General features: G+C 38.8%; 1 protein-coding gene across 9 annotated transcripts in view; it reads left to right on the forward strand.

The window, feature by feature from the left end:
- The window catches only part of Utrn (utrophin), a 485,772-nt gene that overhangs the window by 415,691 nt on the left and 52,606 nt on the right, over positions 1 to 17,475 (forward strand). For all 9 annotated transcript variants that reach the window (XM_021224511.2, XM_005065869.4, XM_040758232.1 and 6 more), the window contains 3 exons: positions 6,123 to 6,324; positions 12,778 to 12,863; positions 16,584 to 16,741. In XM_021224511.2, the coding sequence (XP_021080170.1) occupies positions 6,123 to 6,324; positions 12,778 to 12,863; positions 16,584 to 16,741 (446 nt within the window). The remainder of the gene's footprint in view (positions 1 to 6,122; positions 6,325 to 12,777; positions 12,864 to 16,583; positions 16,742 to 17,475) is intronic.

A 17,475-nucleotide genomic window follows, 5' to 3' on the forward strand; every position in this document is an offset into this window, starting at 1 on the left:
GGAAGAACAGTCAGTGCTCTTAACCGCTGAGCCATCTCTCCAGCCCCCTGTGACTGTTTTTCACTTGCTTGCCTTGCACGGTAGTTGCATGTTAGGAGAGTTGACCTCTCTCTACACACAGTGGCTTTTAGGTCACGGTCACCTCTCTTTTTGTGCACATCCCCACCCAGCATATTGCTCCCTTGCCAGCGTAAAGAGAGCACACTTGTCCTTGCTGTGCCATTCCCCGTTCATTTGTTTGGCTCAAAGATCACTCGGAGATAAAGCAAGGCAGGAGCCTCATTCCAACATTCGGAGGGCTCAAATTCAGAGAGAGCCTTGCACGTAGACACTGTGTTCTTGCTTTCACAGATTGCTTTTCCCTTAGAATGCATTGGCCTTTGCCTGGCCTGTCTGCTCTCTGTCCTCTTCCTTTACTTTGCTCCCATCGGTTCAATTTGATATTTGACCTAGCAAGTTTTAGTCTATTTCTCCTGCTTGAAAGCTGTGTTTTCTAGCTTTTCACATTTGTAGTGTCCTCATGGTTACTGTGTGGGTCTCCGACTAGCAACTATGATTCAAGCACATGGCTCCTCTTCACTCCCTCCTGGTTAACTCCATCTCATCCCTTCCAGTCTTTGTGTGTGTGTGTGTGTGTGTGTGTGTGTGTGTGTGTGTGTGGTGTTTCTTTTTAAATGGTGCTTGTTTTAGGCTCAAAGATACTCTGTCAGAATCATAATTCTTAATATTCTTTTTACATACTTATTGTCTACCTTTCCAAATGAATTACATGCATACGAGAAAGGAAAGTCTGTGTTCTTGCCTACCTATGCCCTCCCATTGTTTAGCATGGCCTGAAGTCACTTAGCTCATACTAAAGTCACTAGGTCATACTAAACAAGTGGTTTGAATTTGAAAGTGACATAGGTGTGCACCAGGAGACATGGGCAAGATTTAGAGTCATGTTTTATAGAAGTAAGCTTTGTTCATTTTTGGCTTATTCAAAATATATTACTCTACAGCAGCAAAAACTGAATGAACTAGCCAATAGCAGCAGCATATGAGAGTTAGGAAACTAAGTGAGAAATGTCACATGACAAAAGAAAGCTGTATAGTTCATTTCCATTTACATTTAGTTCAAAGTGCCGCAGAGCTAAAGGCTATTCTATTTATGGCATACCTCTGCCTTTAAGAACTAAAAGTTAATGCAAAGATTAGAGTAAATACAAAGGTTACCCCCGTGATCACGATGGGTCATAGTTACATATGATGTTAATATGTTCTTTTTCTTTGGTATGTAATGGACTTTGTACTTTTATCATTTTCTTTAGGTCACACTATGCATTTTTTATATTATACACACACACACATTTATTTGTGAATTTTGACTTAATGTTTTGTAGCAAGCCATGGCAGAGAAACAAGAGAAGATGCTGGCTGAGAGGGAGGCAGCCCCTTCATCATAGAAAAGATGGTGTCCCTACCTCACAGATGTGTTTACTCAACCATAAAAGCCACCTTGGGTTTAGGCATGTGGGCACTAGTCTGAGATAAGAACAGGGGATAGAGGTGCATCCAATCAAAGGCTTGGGTACAGGTCAGAGAGTGTCAAGGAATGTCGTGTGGTAGAAGAGCGAGCTTACTTCCTTGTCCAGGACCCAGAAGTTTCAATAAATTCTATTTAGGTCATTTCAGGGGCCATTTAAAAATGTTTTTCTTGAAATTTCTGATTTGGAGGTATTATTGACTGTTATTAAATTACATATTAAGACAGGTTCCTACTACTGTCCTAGGATGGCCTGGAAAACTCATTATGTTGCTTAGGCTGGTCTTGAACTTGTGTTTCTCCTGTCTCTACTCCCTAGTTGCAGGATGTCTGATGATTGGAAACCATTACTAATTTCTAATTAGTATTTTGATCCTCATGAGAGAGTTCAAAGATAGTACCAGGTAGAGAATATGTGTACTAAGTAGTATTTTAGCATGGAGAACAGAGGGAATAGGATGAGTAGATGATTCTTACCAAAGAAGATGGAGGCTGAGCCGGCTGGATGTAGCAGGAAAAGGGATGAAGGTCTAGATTCATAAGAATGCCTGAGGGGCAATTGGTTTGCTTGATAGTTGGTAAATTGTGAAGTATGTAGGGTTAGGAAAGCTAAAGATGTGTAGACTATTCCTGAAGATTAAAAATCCAAGCCTGAAAGCTTGAGTGCAGAAATGTTTTCTGGTGCCTGGGAAAGAGGACATGGGTGGGTGCTAAGGAGGCTGGAACACAGGGTCAAGACCTAGAGAGATGTCCGTAGCCCCAGGTCAGGGGCTCAACAGTGTTCCTTCTGTGTTTATTAGTTCCCACACCCCGGCCCCCAGGACAGGAGATGATGATGTTTTACCCCCGTGCTTCATACGTGGGAATTTATTAAAGTCTGAAACTTGGTTAGAAAATAAGTGGCCTGTTTGTTCCATTTGTCGCATGACTGGGCTGTCATTTTTCTGCCTCTGAAGAGACAAAATCATAATTTCCTGTGATTTAAATGTAGTCTGTTCTTTAAAAGGTACCTAAATGTGACACACTTCAGGAAGATGCATGCTTGGCTTAGGCACTCAGCCGGTGTGTCAGAGCAAATCACTGGAAATTGAAGACATGATCATCCGTGGGATGTGGCAAATTACTGTCTGAGCCCCAGAGTGGGTAACAAGGGAGGCTTTTCTGAACTCAGTGAAGGGTGGACTGATCCAGGAAATGGTCATTTTGAAATTTGGTCTATTGTCCCTGTATGTTGTGTGGCTGGCATAATTAGTGTTGGAATTCAGAAATCTTAGCATTCTTGCAGTAATTGAATGTATTTCTTTGTGTCTGTGGAGAACTTTGCTTCTCCATCTACTATCCTTTATTAAGCATATCCCTTTGTCACATGCTGTAAAGAATGGGTTTTGCTAGTGTTCTTCAGAGGTTTAGAATTGAAAACAATGTATAGCACCAAGAAATGGTGAAAAATGATAATGAAAATTCCAGGTAATTCCCAGAACTCCTGTTATTCTTTGTCACCATTTGTAGCTCGTGGAATGCATATGTAAATTATTTTTGTTAGCAGCATACATTTAGCAGTGATATTGTTGATATCTGAGAGAAAGAGACTGGACACTTACTCAGGCTTGCTATGTCTCCTGCTTAAGTCTTTTTTTACAAAGTCTTCCCTATTGAGATATTGTAGACTTATGTTTGTCTGTGTCATTTTAACATAGTTCTTTTCCATTGTAGACAGCTTGGGGAAAATTATCCTATGTTGTTTAAACAGCTGGCATGGTTGCATTTCATAAATTCAAAATCAGTGGTTAGTCAGTAGCCAGAACTACAAAGACACAAGGGAAACTGTTCATTTGTTTGGCTAGTTGTCAAAATATGTCATGTTGGGGGCTATGGGATAGTTTATTCATTAGGCAAGAAAGTAGTTACTTCAATGTTTTAAGTCCCACTTAGATGTTTTTCAGTGCTAAGAAATTGGAGTATGAAGTTAGAGCATATATTTTACATAATGGTAATGTCCATGAGAAAACTTTTAAATTAGCTCTAGTCTGTCATTTCCCATGCCTGTGTGTTGAGAAATGGGTCATTTCCGCATCCAATAGATAGATAGTTTGAGGGTCTGCTTGGTTTCATTTGCAGCTAGCTGAGGGGTTACTCAGAGTTAATTGTTAATAGCAGTTTTATTTTTTTGCCCAGGGGCTTTGTGTACAGTGTTCCCCTCAGTAAGACCACTTGCCATACATGCTGCAATTCATTTTCCCAAGTGGACTCCTAGACTAGCTTAAAGTCTTCTTTTTTCAAAGGCAATTATCTCCCCCTGGAAGAGACATCTCTGTCTACCTTGCTTCCGTGAATCTCTTATGTCTTGTGTATCTTATCTTTCAAGGCCTATTTCAAATTTCACCTCAGGGGCAGTTATTTTTTTCAAGTTGTCCTCCTAATCCAAATGTCTGAAACCTGAAGTACTACAGTATGCAAAGCTTGTGGTTGCTGATATGGTGGCAGTATTGCATACCTGACCTTAGGTGATGAGTCAGTTATGTTAAAAATACTTTATAGGAGGCTGAAGCGATGACTCAGCAGAATGTTTGCTGCTCTTTTAGAGAAACAAGGTTCGGTTCCCAGCACCTACAGCAAGTGTCAGCAACTGCCTGCAACACTAGCTTCAAAATATGTAATGCCTTCTTCTGACCTTCAACGACATTTCCACACAAATGGCACATAGACACATAAACACACATCAAGATAAACCTTTAAAAATAGTATCAGATTATCTTCAGGCTACATACATAAAGTATATATGAAGCATAGATACCTTTTGTGTTAGACTTGGGTCCCATCCACAACAAACCTTGCTGAGTTCATGTAAATGTTACAAAACCACAAAGGTAGGGAAACTGAAAATGCAAAATGCTTCCCTTTGCTGCCACAAATTCTTAGCCTGTGTCTGCTCTCACAGACCTTTGTACGTTGTTCTCTCGGGTGTTGTTATTCTTTCTTTTAGTAGTTTTACCCAGATGCTCCTTAAGACGGGGTTCCTCGCACACCCTAAATGCTCTAGCACTGGCCTTTCCCACCAACATGGAGCATAAAGATAGAAATAAATCTGTCAAGACCAGAGCTCTTGTCTAAATCATCTATCTTAGTTATAGGTTGTCTGGAAGGCATGGGAAGTAGGCCTGATTTGAGCCAGTTTTGGTTATTCAGGACAATTCTAATTTGATTCTCATCAGGTAGTAGAGAGTTGTTAATTTTCTCTAAAACCTGGTTCTTTTTATTTGTTTATTTGCTTCATTTTTTTAACTATCTTCAATGACTTTAAAACATTTTTTAATTTAAATTAGAAACAAGATTGCTTCACATTTCAATCCCAGCTTCCTCTTCCTCCCATCCTTCCCCTCCAAACTCCCTAACCCCCTGCTCAATCCCCACTTCGTTCCCCAGGGAGGGTGAGGCCCTCCATGGGGGATATCCAGTGTCTGTCATTTCATCCAGGGCATGGCCTACGCCCTCCCCCAAGAGTCCAGGCTGAGAGAGCATCTCTCATTGTAGGATGGGCACCCAAAGTCCATTTGTATGCCAGGGATAAATACTAATCTACTACCCAAGGCCCCATAGATTACCTAGGCCTCCTCACTGACACCCACATTCAGGGAGTCTGGATAAGTACCGTGCTGGCCTCTCAGCCATCAGTTCCCCCTTGTTCAGGTCAGCTGTTCCTGTGGGTTTCACCAGCCCAGTCTTGACCTCTTTGCTCATCATTCCTCCCTCCGTCACTGGGTTTCAGGAGTTCTACTCAGTGTTTAGCTGTGGGTGTCTGCTTCTGCTTCTTCAATGACTTTTAATGTCACTGTATACATTTGCAAAAACTGCTAAGGAATGATTAGTTTGAGGTTCTATGAAGAACAACTGGTTGAAGACACGAGGTTATATTTAGAACTCAGTTTCGGGTGTGCAGTTGTTATGACCATAGGCAACAAAAATTGCTTTCATTTCAAAGAACTAGAATGAAGGATTTTTAATGTTTTGCTTACAAAAATGATAAATGTTTGAGGAGATGATGGGTTACCCTGATTTAAACATCACACAGTGTAGACATGTGTTGAAACCCTGGAGTCCCTCATCAATATGTGTAACTTTGGTGTTTCAGTGAGTATCACTTAAAAATAAATTTAGAAAATGTAAGACATAATTAGCAAAAAAGGTTAGGTGGGAAGTGGTAAGCAGACTGTCTTCTCAAGTTGAGATGAACAGTGTGTTAACTTGAAATGTTCTAATGTTTGAAGTAATACTAAAGACTTAGGTCTTTCTATATTGAAAAGCACAAAGAATCGAAAAACAGGAATGCCAAAAGAGAAGGAATTCAAAGGTCAAAAAATGGGGAAAGCTCCAGAAGCCCCAGGGTTTAGATGGAAAATCATAAAGAAAGGTAGATAGAAGCTATTGGAAATGAAAGGTTGGAAGTGTTGTTTTTCCCATTAACAACTGAAGTTAACTGAGAAGTATCAGCTCATGAGCTGAACAATCCAGCTAACTGCCAGAGAATAGAATTGCTTGTGCTTCAGTGTTGTTATGTAACGCAATGACTGTCCCTAATTCTTTCTCTTCATGTGATTAGTGGATCTGTTAGAGCTGAATACAACAAATGAAGTTTTCAAGCAGCACAAACTCAACCAAAATGATCAGCTCCTGAGTGTCCCAGATGTCATCAACTGTCTGACCACAACTTACGATGGGCTTGAACAATTGCATAAGGACCTTGTCAACGTTCCGCTCTGCGTCGATATGTGTCTCAACTGGTTACTCAATGTATATGACACGTAAGTTTGCAATTTATCTGTTAAATGACTATAGTGAGTGAAACATGTTGATAATAAACTTGGCATCATCATCATCATCTTTATCATCATCGTTTCTAGCGTTCTAAGCCAAGAACAAGCTTGCACATACTAGACAAACACTTCACTGAGCTACATTCCAGGCCCTAAGGTGATCTTTTAAATGTACTTTCATAATTCTTTTCCTAATGGAAAGATTTTTTTAAGTAAATGATTTCCAAGTCATTTAGATCCTAAACTAATAGTAGAGTAAGAAAGAACACCTATATCACTTCTCGGCCTTTTGGTTAAGATCAAGTGGGAGAATACCTTGCTTTTCTTTTATGACTTTGTTCTCTCATGACAGTCAAGGAAGGCTGTGAACGTAGCAATCTTATCAAGAAGCAGCTAGGGAAAACTAAGGTAGTCTGCTTTCTTTCTCTTTGTTCCTTACTTTCTTAATTCATTATTTTCAAAAGAAAAAAAACTTACATTTACTATGAATTAAAATGATTTATTGACATATAAGAATCTCTGTAATCTTTGTATAATTTGAGAGTAATTTGGACAGCAATGAATAAGGCTCAATTTGTCTTTTAATCATAGGTTCATTACCATTGTAGTTATGTTTGTATAAGGTGCTTTGAATAATTGATGCTATAGGGCATGCTTGTCACTATATATAAAGAGCACCCTCAACTTCCTGCTCAGCTCATCACCCTCCCCCATTTCCATGACCCTTCTGATTTTGACAATGTATTTGTGCACTAATCAGTTATGAAGACTTGCTGTGAGTTGGCATTTCGGAAATGTTGGGAATTATTCATTCTTCTGGTAGGGGGTTGGAGTATGCAAAGATGAAAGAAGGAAATGAAGACAGTTGCTTTTCTCCTGGCTCCTCAAAGGTAGTTCCCATTAACTAGCTCTGAAAATTTGCATATGTCAGACTTCAGTTTGAAGAGGAAGAGGACAGGCGGTTGTTCATAAATGCACATGGTGAGCAGGTGAATGATTCTGTGTAAGAAAGAAATGATGATGCTAGCTTTAGACACAATTTTTGTTTTTTCATTAGAAAATTCCTTTACCTTTCAATATTAATGAATACCATCAAGTTTTTCTTTAAAGAAGACTAACAAGGTAGTCATTGTGTACCTGAGCATGCCTGAGGACGAGGCTCAGTTACTAGATAGAATACAGGATTGACTGCAATACATTGCTGTCTGATATCTTTTTATATGTTGCTTTATAATACAAAGTTTTAATTCTTCTAGGGTACATTAATATCTCCTTAATTTGCTCAAATGTCTTAAAGCCTCAAAGGAGATCTTTTCTACAGTAAATTCGCCAAAAATGGCTGGTCATTTCAATGTTTTCTGTGCAGTAGTCTATCAAATGGACTCCCACCCCAGGAAAAAAGCTAAATTAGATTATCAGGGGCTTCATCTGAGCCTGTGAAATAGCTCGGAGAAGGACATCTTGATTGAGTTTTATGGAGACACTCCTCTCCCAGCAGCGTCCAGTGATGACGGTAGATTTCTAGGCTGCTGAAGAGAATGGGTAGCCTGGGTTCTGACATTTGAAAGGCTAAAAGACTGAGATCAATGTGTTTGCAGACTGATGTGTTTGTTGTTGTTTTCTCCAGAATCTGTCTCCTTGACTCTTCATGGGCTATCCTCTCTTTCTCTGTTAAATACCTGATCGCTTTTCCTACTGGCACACCAGCATACTAGACGAGGGTCTGCTCTTCCAGCTTCATTTTAACTGACTCTTTAAACATGAGGTTGGTGAGAAAAGCAGTCACCTAAGATACAGAGTTAGGACTCTGGTGTAGGAATGTCTGAGGAACACAGCTAAGCTCAACATACACACATATGCGGTTCCCCTCTAGAACAAAGTAGTGCCACTTTGTTAGGACTCAAGCAGTGTGAGAAATGTTGTGATTCATTTCTGGGAGTTAAATGTTGGCCCAATTCCATTTCTGACTGTGAGATGTGAACACAAGAAAATGCTACAATGATACAGTTTTGGTTTTTTTTAACTTGAAAGACAACGCCTGGAAATGTATCCTTGTTTTAATGGAGAAATAGCCTGCAAGACTTAAATCCCCTTTATGCGAGTGAAATATATCAATCACCCTACTGGGTCTGATGGTTTCCCTTCAGTCTCACTTTCTATCTTGGAGTAAATGAATTAAGCCAAGGAAAAATCAGTTACTCTGTAGGGTAGTAATCTTCGATGCCCAGAATTGACAACCTAAGTTTCTCCACTGCGTGTGGCTAATTCATTTATCTAAGCAATAGCTGTTAACTCTATTTGAAGCAATGGCACACTGAGTTAATCTGATAAACTATAAATTTACTCCATCCAGAGTAGGGATCCTAGACATTAGAGGATCTTAATTCTTTGAACTTAAAAATGATGCCTATGTTCAGCTACTTTTTAAAAAGTTTTATGTGACAGATTTATTGTTCTTTAAGAAAATGGGTCTACTTTCAGCACAGGTGTTGGGGGAGAGAGAGAGTTTCTTAGGAAAAGGACAGTGCACACCCATCATAGATGAGCAGACTTCTTTAAAGACTTTCATTCGCCTGTTCTTACATCATTCATTATATTACTAACCCAACACTATCATAAATAGCCAATGGGTGAAATCAGTTCCTACAGAGGAAGGTACACTTTGGATAGTGGTGTAAGAGGTTTGAGCCCCTGACCAATGACTTGCCACTTGCTGTAGGTGAGGTACCACAGCCAGATGGGAATGCTGAAGGCCCACAACTGCTCCCTTGATGACCAAGAAGTATAAGAAAGGGGGCACTCCTGTTGTCTCCTTGGAGGGCTTGCCTAGCACTTAAAGTTTCTACTGCGTCCCAAGAGCACCACACGAAAGACTAAGCCTTCAACACATGAGCCTTGGGGACCATTTCAGATCTAAGCTACAGCGTTGTTGTGTATTTTCAACTACTTTATTTACTGTAGGATGGTGCAACCAGGACAGACCTTCTCAACTGCAACTTGAAACAATGAGTCATGCAAACAGAGGAGATCAAGGAATTCTAATCAGCGTGTGGCTTAGAGATGAGATATGATCTTTCCATTCTGCCCTCTATTTAACTGATTGAAAACCTGACACGGTGGGATGCCAGAGTTTATATTTAACCACCTGTTACAAATCAATCATAGGAGACTAACTTGCAGATGTTATTTTTCTAGGCGCATGGGTATTCACATCATATTGCTATAGCCAGGCCAATCATACATTATAAATCAAGTAAACTTTCAAGTTCTAACATGCAGATTCTCGTTATATTCTAAATTTCGTGCTCTGGTTGCTATGTGACTTGGCAACCACTTAGCTTTGGCATCTAATTCTTCATCTGAAAAACGGAGGCAAAAATATCTGCATAGATTGCTTACCAGGTGAAAGGTGAGTGTGAAGGGTAAATTAGCTAATATGTGTAGAAAGGGCTTTATAAACTTCACTCTCAAATTGATCCCAGTTATGGATTCATAGCCTCACTCAGTCTTCATCTTCCCAGGTTAAGAAGTCTGAATTTCACAATATTCCTCCTGGATTTAATAGAAATCAAAACCATTTAAATCATTCTTCAGAGAAATAATTTGCAGTACTTGGTTCAGACATTTTTTTCCTCTATGGAGAATATTAGCTCCATTTGTTATAGTAAGTCATATTTTCCCCACTATTCTGAGATGAATATAATTTTAAAGGTACTTAACTTCACAGTTAAACTAATTTCAGAAGTTACTTACAAAAACCGCCAGGGGAACGGAATAATTAGATATTGGGGCCAGATCACTCACTCATGCATTTTTATTAGCTCCCAGGCGCATCTCCGATTAGCTATCCTACCTACTTGACATCAAAACTGTCTATGGCGTGGTCCCACGTATGTGCACATTGATCGACAGTGGACCTAAATAAGAATGCTCACCCCACCCTAAGTTTTGGAAGGGATGTCTTTGCACCTGTCCCTGTGTTCTTTTGCTCAGGCGTTAGCCATGACATCCCATGTCTGACTGTAGACTTCTCTCTAGGGGAAGGAGGGGAATACTAGGGAATCGAACCTAGAGCCTCCTCCATGCAAGGCAAGCACGCTGCCACTGAGCTGCAGCTGCCCCTTGATCTTGACTTCCTTATGAGCTGTGAGAAGTGTGGGCCGCTTCAAGTGCTCACAAGAGCTTACCCACCACAGCGACCCTGTACCTCCTCACTTTTCATTTCCTTACATAAGGGTTGATAGAGTGTTTTCTGTAGTCATCCTCTTGACTTTCCTCCCTACCAGGTGTGTGAGTTTGTTGAGTAGGGATCATGTCCCCTAGTTTTTCTTGGTCCCTAAAGTTCACAGAACAATCCTGAGATCATAGAGTACAGTAAGCCTTTATAACTTCCCATGGTGGATTAGATAGATGATTGACTTGTCGTCCTGATGATGTATCTCTCTAGTGCTTTCCCAGTAGACTGGAGATCGAGTTTTATTGAGACCATTCTGATCACTTAGAAGATTGCTTTGTTCTTGTCCACATCCATGAGCTAGTCCCTTAGAGCAGTCACTCAACCGTCTTTATTATTTTCTACAAGTCAATTGTCTGTGTTCAGAGCATAAACACTTTCCAACTCTTGAAAAGAAGAGAATAAACATTGTCTATTTCCTGGGATAATTTGAAAAATGCTAAAACAAAAAAAAATTAAGTGGAAACTTGATTTGTCGCATGGCTCAGTTTGTTTTGAAACTTGTGACTAAGCTGGCCTAGAACTTGTCATTTTTTTGGTCCTCTGCCTCTTGAATGCTGAGAGTACAGCTGTTGCTTCCACACTTAGCTGTAACTTAAGCATGCTTTCTTTTTTAAAAGAACTTTTATGAGTTTTGTATCATGGTATATATGCAGACATTTGCTCAATCATTTATCACTCGAGAATAGAAGAATATTAATTATCATTACTAGCAAAACACTAACAAACCAAAAGCTAAATTAAATGTAGCAATGAGATTCACACTACACCTACATGTTACAAATATTTATGTTTTTAAAATGCTATAGATTACAAGTGTATTTGTTACTTTTCTATTGCTGTTATAAAACACCATGACCAAGGCAGCTTATAGAAAACAGGGTTTATCTGGGCTTGCAGTTCCAGTGGCACTAGAGTTCATAACCATCGTGGGAAAGTGGCAGGCATGACTACAGTGTGCTAGCTGGAGCAGCAAGCAGAGTGAGGGCAACTGGAGCCTCCAAATCCACACTCAATGGCATACCTCCTCCAGCAAGGCCAGACCTCCTAAACATGCCCAAGCAGTCACCAGCTGGGGACCAAGAATTCAAACAACTGAGCCTATGGGGAACATTCCCAATCAGACACCACATCTCCTAAAACTCTCCAACAGTGCCACCACCGAGGACTAATGTTAAATGAATAGTGACATTTCTCCTTGAAACAGCCACTCTCAATCTTGTGTGTTCATAAGATAATGTGAATGTTTGCTTACTGGTTTTAAGTGTGTTATATGTGTACCTTGAAAACTGCCCTAAGAAAATTTAGAGTATGAACCTAAGCTGAAAACAGATGGGTATTTATTGTGAAACAATAACTATAGTAATAAGGCTTTTTATTGGACTGAGTTGTCCTACTGCAAAGATCATCCTGTCTTATTAATTTTACAGTGCTTTTTCCCATCCAGTTTCTACTACCATGACCAGCTCTTGTTTAACAGATTAATAATACTTTGATAGACACTGGAATAAAGACAGCCAGCCCTGCTTTTACAGATAAAATAAATCTTTCTTTTAGTCAATTCATAAGTGAAATGGAAATTGTGTCTCACTGGCTTAGTGTGAAAGTATTTCCTAGTGCTGATTAATTAATACATTCCATTTTTAATTACAATTTCATGCTTCCCCAATACAGATTTCACACCTGCCTATTTGAAATCATTCACTGTAAAATTTGCAATAATTTATAAACTACATTGACAAAGATCAAAATAAATGAGGACAAGTTTTACAGCTTTGCAAACACTGAATCTTCAATATATAATTTTCTACATAGAAATTTGATTTTAAATTTCCTAGTATCCTTCTCTTGCTATATAAAGTTGCATGCATACTCTGTATAGCTTTTATGTATATATTGATTTTGCATTTATAATCAATGTATTTTGTTTATAAGTATTTTTGAAAGTGAGGTCATTTTGGCTATATGCTTGCTGTTTTTATATCCCTTTAATTTGTTCATGTGCTATATGTTGTGTGTAAAGTGGCTTTGGTGTATTTTATCTAGACTTGTTTAAAGACCATTTTTAAACTATGTCTTGAGGTTGTGGTGTAGAAAAGTTGTATCTTTTACTTGCATTTATTTTTGCAGTGCTTCATTCTCAAGAAAGAGACATTTAGCATAATGTATATAATTTTAAATACATATAACCCATCTTATAATTTCAGAGGTCGGACTGGAAAAATTAGAGTGCAGAGCCTGAAGATTGGACTGATGTCTCTCTCCAAAGGCCTCTTAGAAGAAAAGTACAGATGTATGTAAGACCTTCTGTAGCATGGCACTTCCAATAATAATATCCATTCACCAAGGACTGACTTTATATGGTTTGCTGTAATGCCAGTTTCCAGTTTTGAGAACCTTACTATATATACGTTTACCAGTTTGGGCAAGCAGAATCTTGTTTGTGTGATTTGAGAAGCTCATGATTGTAGATGAGATGACTCGATGGAGTAAGAACCATGCACAAATGTGTATCTGTATCTCATTTATTCTTAGAATATTCTCCCCATAATGTAGGTTTCATAATTTCCATTTTTTATGACTCCAAACCCCTTTGTTCCCTCTTCTTTTTTTCTCCTTTCTTATGTTCAATGCTTTAAAAAAAAGAGGAAGAAAGGGGGTAAAGAAAGGCAAGGGGAACTAAAACTTTTACTATCATTAATTCTCAATAATTGTATTTTGTAGTTTTGATGTTATGAAATGATAAATGCTTTCAATTTTTATTTTGGTTGTTTATAGTCCTTCAGTAACCCAGTGTTGCCCTCTTAGCTCTCAGCTACTGAAATATAACTTTGCATGCTCAAGAGAGGGAGACCTGCATTTACACCTCTCCCACTTAGTGACCAAGTGTCATTAGGTAGATGCCTTGAGTATTTATAGCCAAAAGTAATGTTACTTCTGTTTCCTGGGCACTGGGCTGTATTTCAGAGGGTGAAAGATGAAGCCAACAATTGTAACATCGAAAGGAAGTTGAGATAATATATTACAAGTTGCCAAAGACAGTGGTGATCAAATAAATGATCACCACCCCCATGTGTCTCCAAGCTCATCACCATGGTAACCATCTGTTAGTTTAATTTGTCCATAGAAGATAAGCCCATTTCCAGATGATTTTGTGCAGAAAAATCTTTGTATTTGGAGGAGAGATGGAGAATAATTCATGAATAGGAAAATATCAAAAGAGAAAAGATGGATACTAAGGAGTAGGATTAAGGGGGTCTATTAATAGCTCAATGGTCCAGCACATGCTAAGCATTCACAAGACCCTGGGTCCCACCCACAGAATCAAGAAAACAAACTTTTTCCCCAAATGATGGTATTTAGTCGTTGTTCTTATTACTTACCCAAATTTTGTCTCTCTAAAGGCATGCTGCATTCAAAATCGTGTTCTTTTAGGGATCACTGTTAGATTGCTGGAGTTTGAGTGCCAAGCCTAGAACGTGAAGGCATGATTTTCTTACATAATTTGGCAAAAATGTTAAGAAAAGAGATGTGGATTTGCATAGAACATAAACTTGCTGTGGGATCAGGAGGTGGGAGTCTATGATTCTGTGTGAGCCTTGCAAACCATGTAAAGAAAAGAAAACAAAAAAGACTTTACATAAAGTTTGGTTGGTGGCCCTTTGTTTAGAACTTCAGGACTCTTCCTCATTATCAGGAAAAGGTAAGATTTCCAAAGCTGAGAATTTGGCATCCTAACATGATTGAGAAAGGAAAGAATAACTGAAAAATCAGTGTTCCAAAATTAGGAAAAGATTTTCTTCTTTCTAATCATCCATGATTCGGGGTTTTCATATGCTCCTGGAAGACTGGGGGCTTAAAAAGAAACAGTTACATCACAGTGCTGAGCAGACACTAAAGTGAATGCAAGTTCTAGCTCAAGATTTGCATTTTCTGCCAAACAGCAGTAAATGCTCAGATTGGTCAGGGAAGCAGAAGCTGAAGAAGAAGGGAAGTATTGCATTTTCTGCTATTTAATATAAACCATGATGGATGCTACTTTAGGACACAGATAAATCTCTTGGGTTCAATCTTTCATCGAAGTCTTTACCTCAATATTGAGCCTCTGAGGTTCATTTTTGCTTCTTATTCTGAGATCCTTGACGACTCTGATTCTACTCTTGATTTCCCCAGTGATGTGGGAATGTGTCTTCATGATTACATCCTTTATAAGAATTAATATTCAAGACAAAATGCTCTTCAGACTCAGTGGCAAGAGTCATTCATATGAAAATAGATTTTGTGGTGGCTGGAGTCAGAAGTCTTCATCCCTCGGGTGCCTGTGACTTGTGACTTAGTGAGAATGACTCTGGAGTAGATTTTGACATTCCCTGTGCCTTTTTGCAAATGGCCAAAAGCTTTCTGGCTTCAGTAGAAGCACAGTCATCAAGCATCTTTTGGGGAGCTCCTTTTATCTCCTCTGGGTTGATTTATTCAAGTTTGTCTCTTGGTTGTTGTTGTTTTGTTGTTGTTAATTAAACAACACTTTGTTGTGGCCCTTTCTCACAGCCTTGTACTGCTTTTTGTGTCTTACTATAATAATAGAACTTAGATCTGTACTTGGTGACACTTATTTCTCTAGCGTCCATGAGTGAGCTCACCTTCTTAGTGGCATAGCAGCATAGTTTTCTGCCTCAAAGGAGGACAGTTGGGCAGATTTGATCTCAATAAAGATCATTGCACATGTACATAGATGGATAATAAGTGTCACTGTGAGAATTCTGGGTCAATGTTTTGGGGCTGTGGTGGTCTTATTTTCAATGATGAAACAATCAGAGCTTTAAGAAAATCTAAATGAACATGTGATAACAAAAATTAAATTTATCTCAAATGAATCTGCTTTCCCCTAGTGTGCTTATAATTAAAGCTGTATTTCATGATAATTACTGTGTCAATATCATTCAGTATGCTTCAGTTTGGAACTTCACTGTTGACACTGTTAGAGCTGGCATCCTTCCCCTTTGACAGGAGGAGAATAGCATTTTCTCTGCTGTTCATTTATCAAATATTGTTGGAAAATAGTTTCATAGAACCTCCTAAGTGTTTACTCCTCTCTCTTCTATTCATAGTACCACATGAAAAGCATTCAGATATCATGTCTCTTGAACCAGTAGACTGGTTGTTTCTTTATTAGCTGTGTCTCTCTGTTGAAAAAGTAACTTCTTTTACTGTATTAGCTTCTTGAATGGGAATGTTGTAATAATTGTGATCCTCAATATGTTACCAATAGTGGAGCTAAGATAAATATCTTAGGAAGAGAGGTTTTATGTTGTTGATTTAAGAAACTCAGGAAACAAACCAGTGTTTGTTTTGTTTAAGCATAAGAAAGACAAAGAATACAAACATTTTTTTAAATCTTAAAACTGAAAAAATGCTTCATTACACAGAATAAAACAAAAATAACTTATATAGATAGTAAATGCCTAAAATGAAAAGCTGAGCCTCCTTGAATTGTTTATATTTACAATATAAAGTATATATGAACATAGAGATACCTTAAAGAAGATGAAATATATGCTCATCGAATATTGAAATATTGAGTGAACACAAAAGTTGGTAAATCAATTGATAAAATTTAAAGGTATATTTTATAAACTGTATCCTTTAGCAAATTGTGAAGGGAGCTTTGTTTTTCCTCATTCTCTTTCTTAAGGGGATATCTTACAAAGACTGTAAAACTAACCAATGTACATTTATTTGTAGTATTTAAAAAGATACTTCTGATTATATGTATTGACAAATAACATCAGATTATTCTTAGACAAGTGGCTCATGTGGTTCTGATTACAGACAGTAAATTAAGAGCCTCCATGCTCAACAGAAACCTGATCTGAACTTGTCCCTCCACATTTTTCTTTTATTGTTTTTAAGCTTGTAAGCTTAAAACGTTCAATCCGTATCACCAAAGGTGTGCTTTGCTTAAGGTCACACTTTGAGTAGGTAGACAGTAATGTCTTGTTCTCTCCCTTTGTAGGCCTCTTTAAAGAGGTGGCAGGGCCAACAGAGATGTGTGACCAGCGGCAGCTTGGCCTGCTACTTCATGATGCCATCCAGATCCCTAGGCAGCTGGGGGAAGTAGCAGCCTTTGGGGGCAGTAACATTGAGCCCAGTGTTCGGAGCTGCTTCCAACAGGTAAGCATGAACATCAAGGGTGTGTAGGATGTGTTGAGAAAGGGACTTAAGGATGTTTTCAAGAAGTCAATCAGTTCATTGGACTAGAATCAAACAGCGGAGGTTTGGGGGCACCAGCCCTATAAGTTGATGTTTAGTTCAAAGAATAGTAAAACCGGGATAGATTTATATCTTTCTCACTAAATATAAATTGAAGTGTCTTAATTGCAAAGCCCTCGAGTCTGTCTTCATTTATTGTTACCCAACCGCTTGTTCACTCCATTCCTTGATTCCTGCTTCCACACGCCCCATGACTAAATGTGTCTTCTGTTTGGGGTGCTCTCCCTTTCTGTACACACGCTCTCTTCTCCCACTTGTCCTGTTGGTCTTTGTATGTTGACTTAGCTCTTGAGTCCTCCGAATGTCCTCCTCGAACCCTATCAGATGAGAATACTCTTCTCACTTTCACGCCCTTGGCATCTCTCTCCTCAGGTTCACTACAGAATGACATCATACTGAGTGTGTAATTAGTTGTTTAGTATTGCCTCTTCCTTGCACACCTATGCTTCATGAAGACAGAAGCTGTGCCTATCACATACCTTGTATCCAGTCTTAGTTTGCTATAGCAGAATATACAAAATGAATGGCCTACAAAGAGCAGAGGTGTATTTCTCAGTTCTAGAGGCAGAGACCCTGAAGACCAAGGTTCTAGCAGATTCGACATGTGTTAAACGAAGGAATTCTGACAGCACTTG

The sequence above is a fragment of the Mesocricetus auratus genome, unplaced genomic scaffold (genome assembly GCF_017639785.1).
Source record: "Mesocricetus auratus isolate SY011 unplaced genomic scaffold, BCM_Maur_2.0 Super-Scaffold_100018, whole genome shotgun sequence".
In the NCBI taxonomy this organism is placed as follows: Eukaryota; Metazoa; Chordata; class Mammalia; order Rodentia; family Cricetidae; genus Mesocricetus; species Mesocricetus auratus.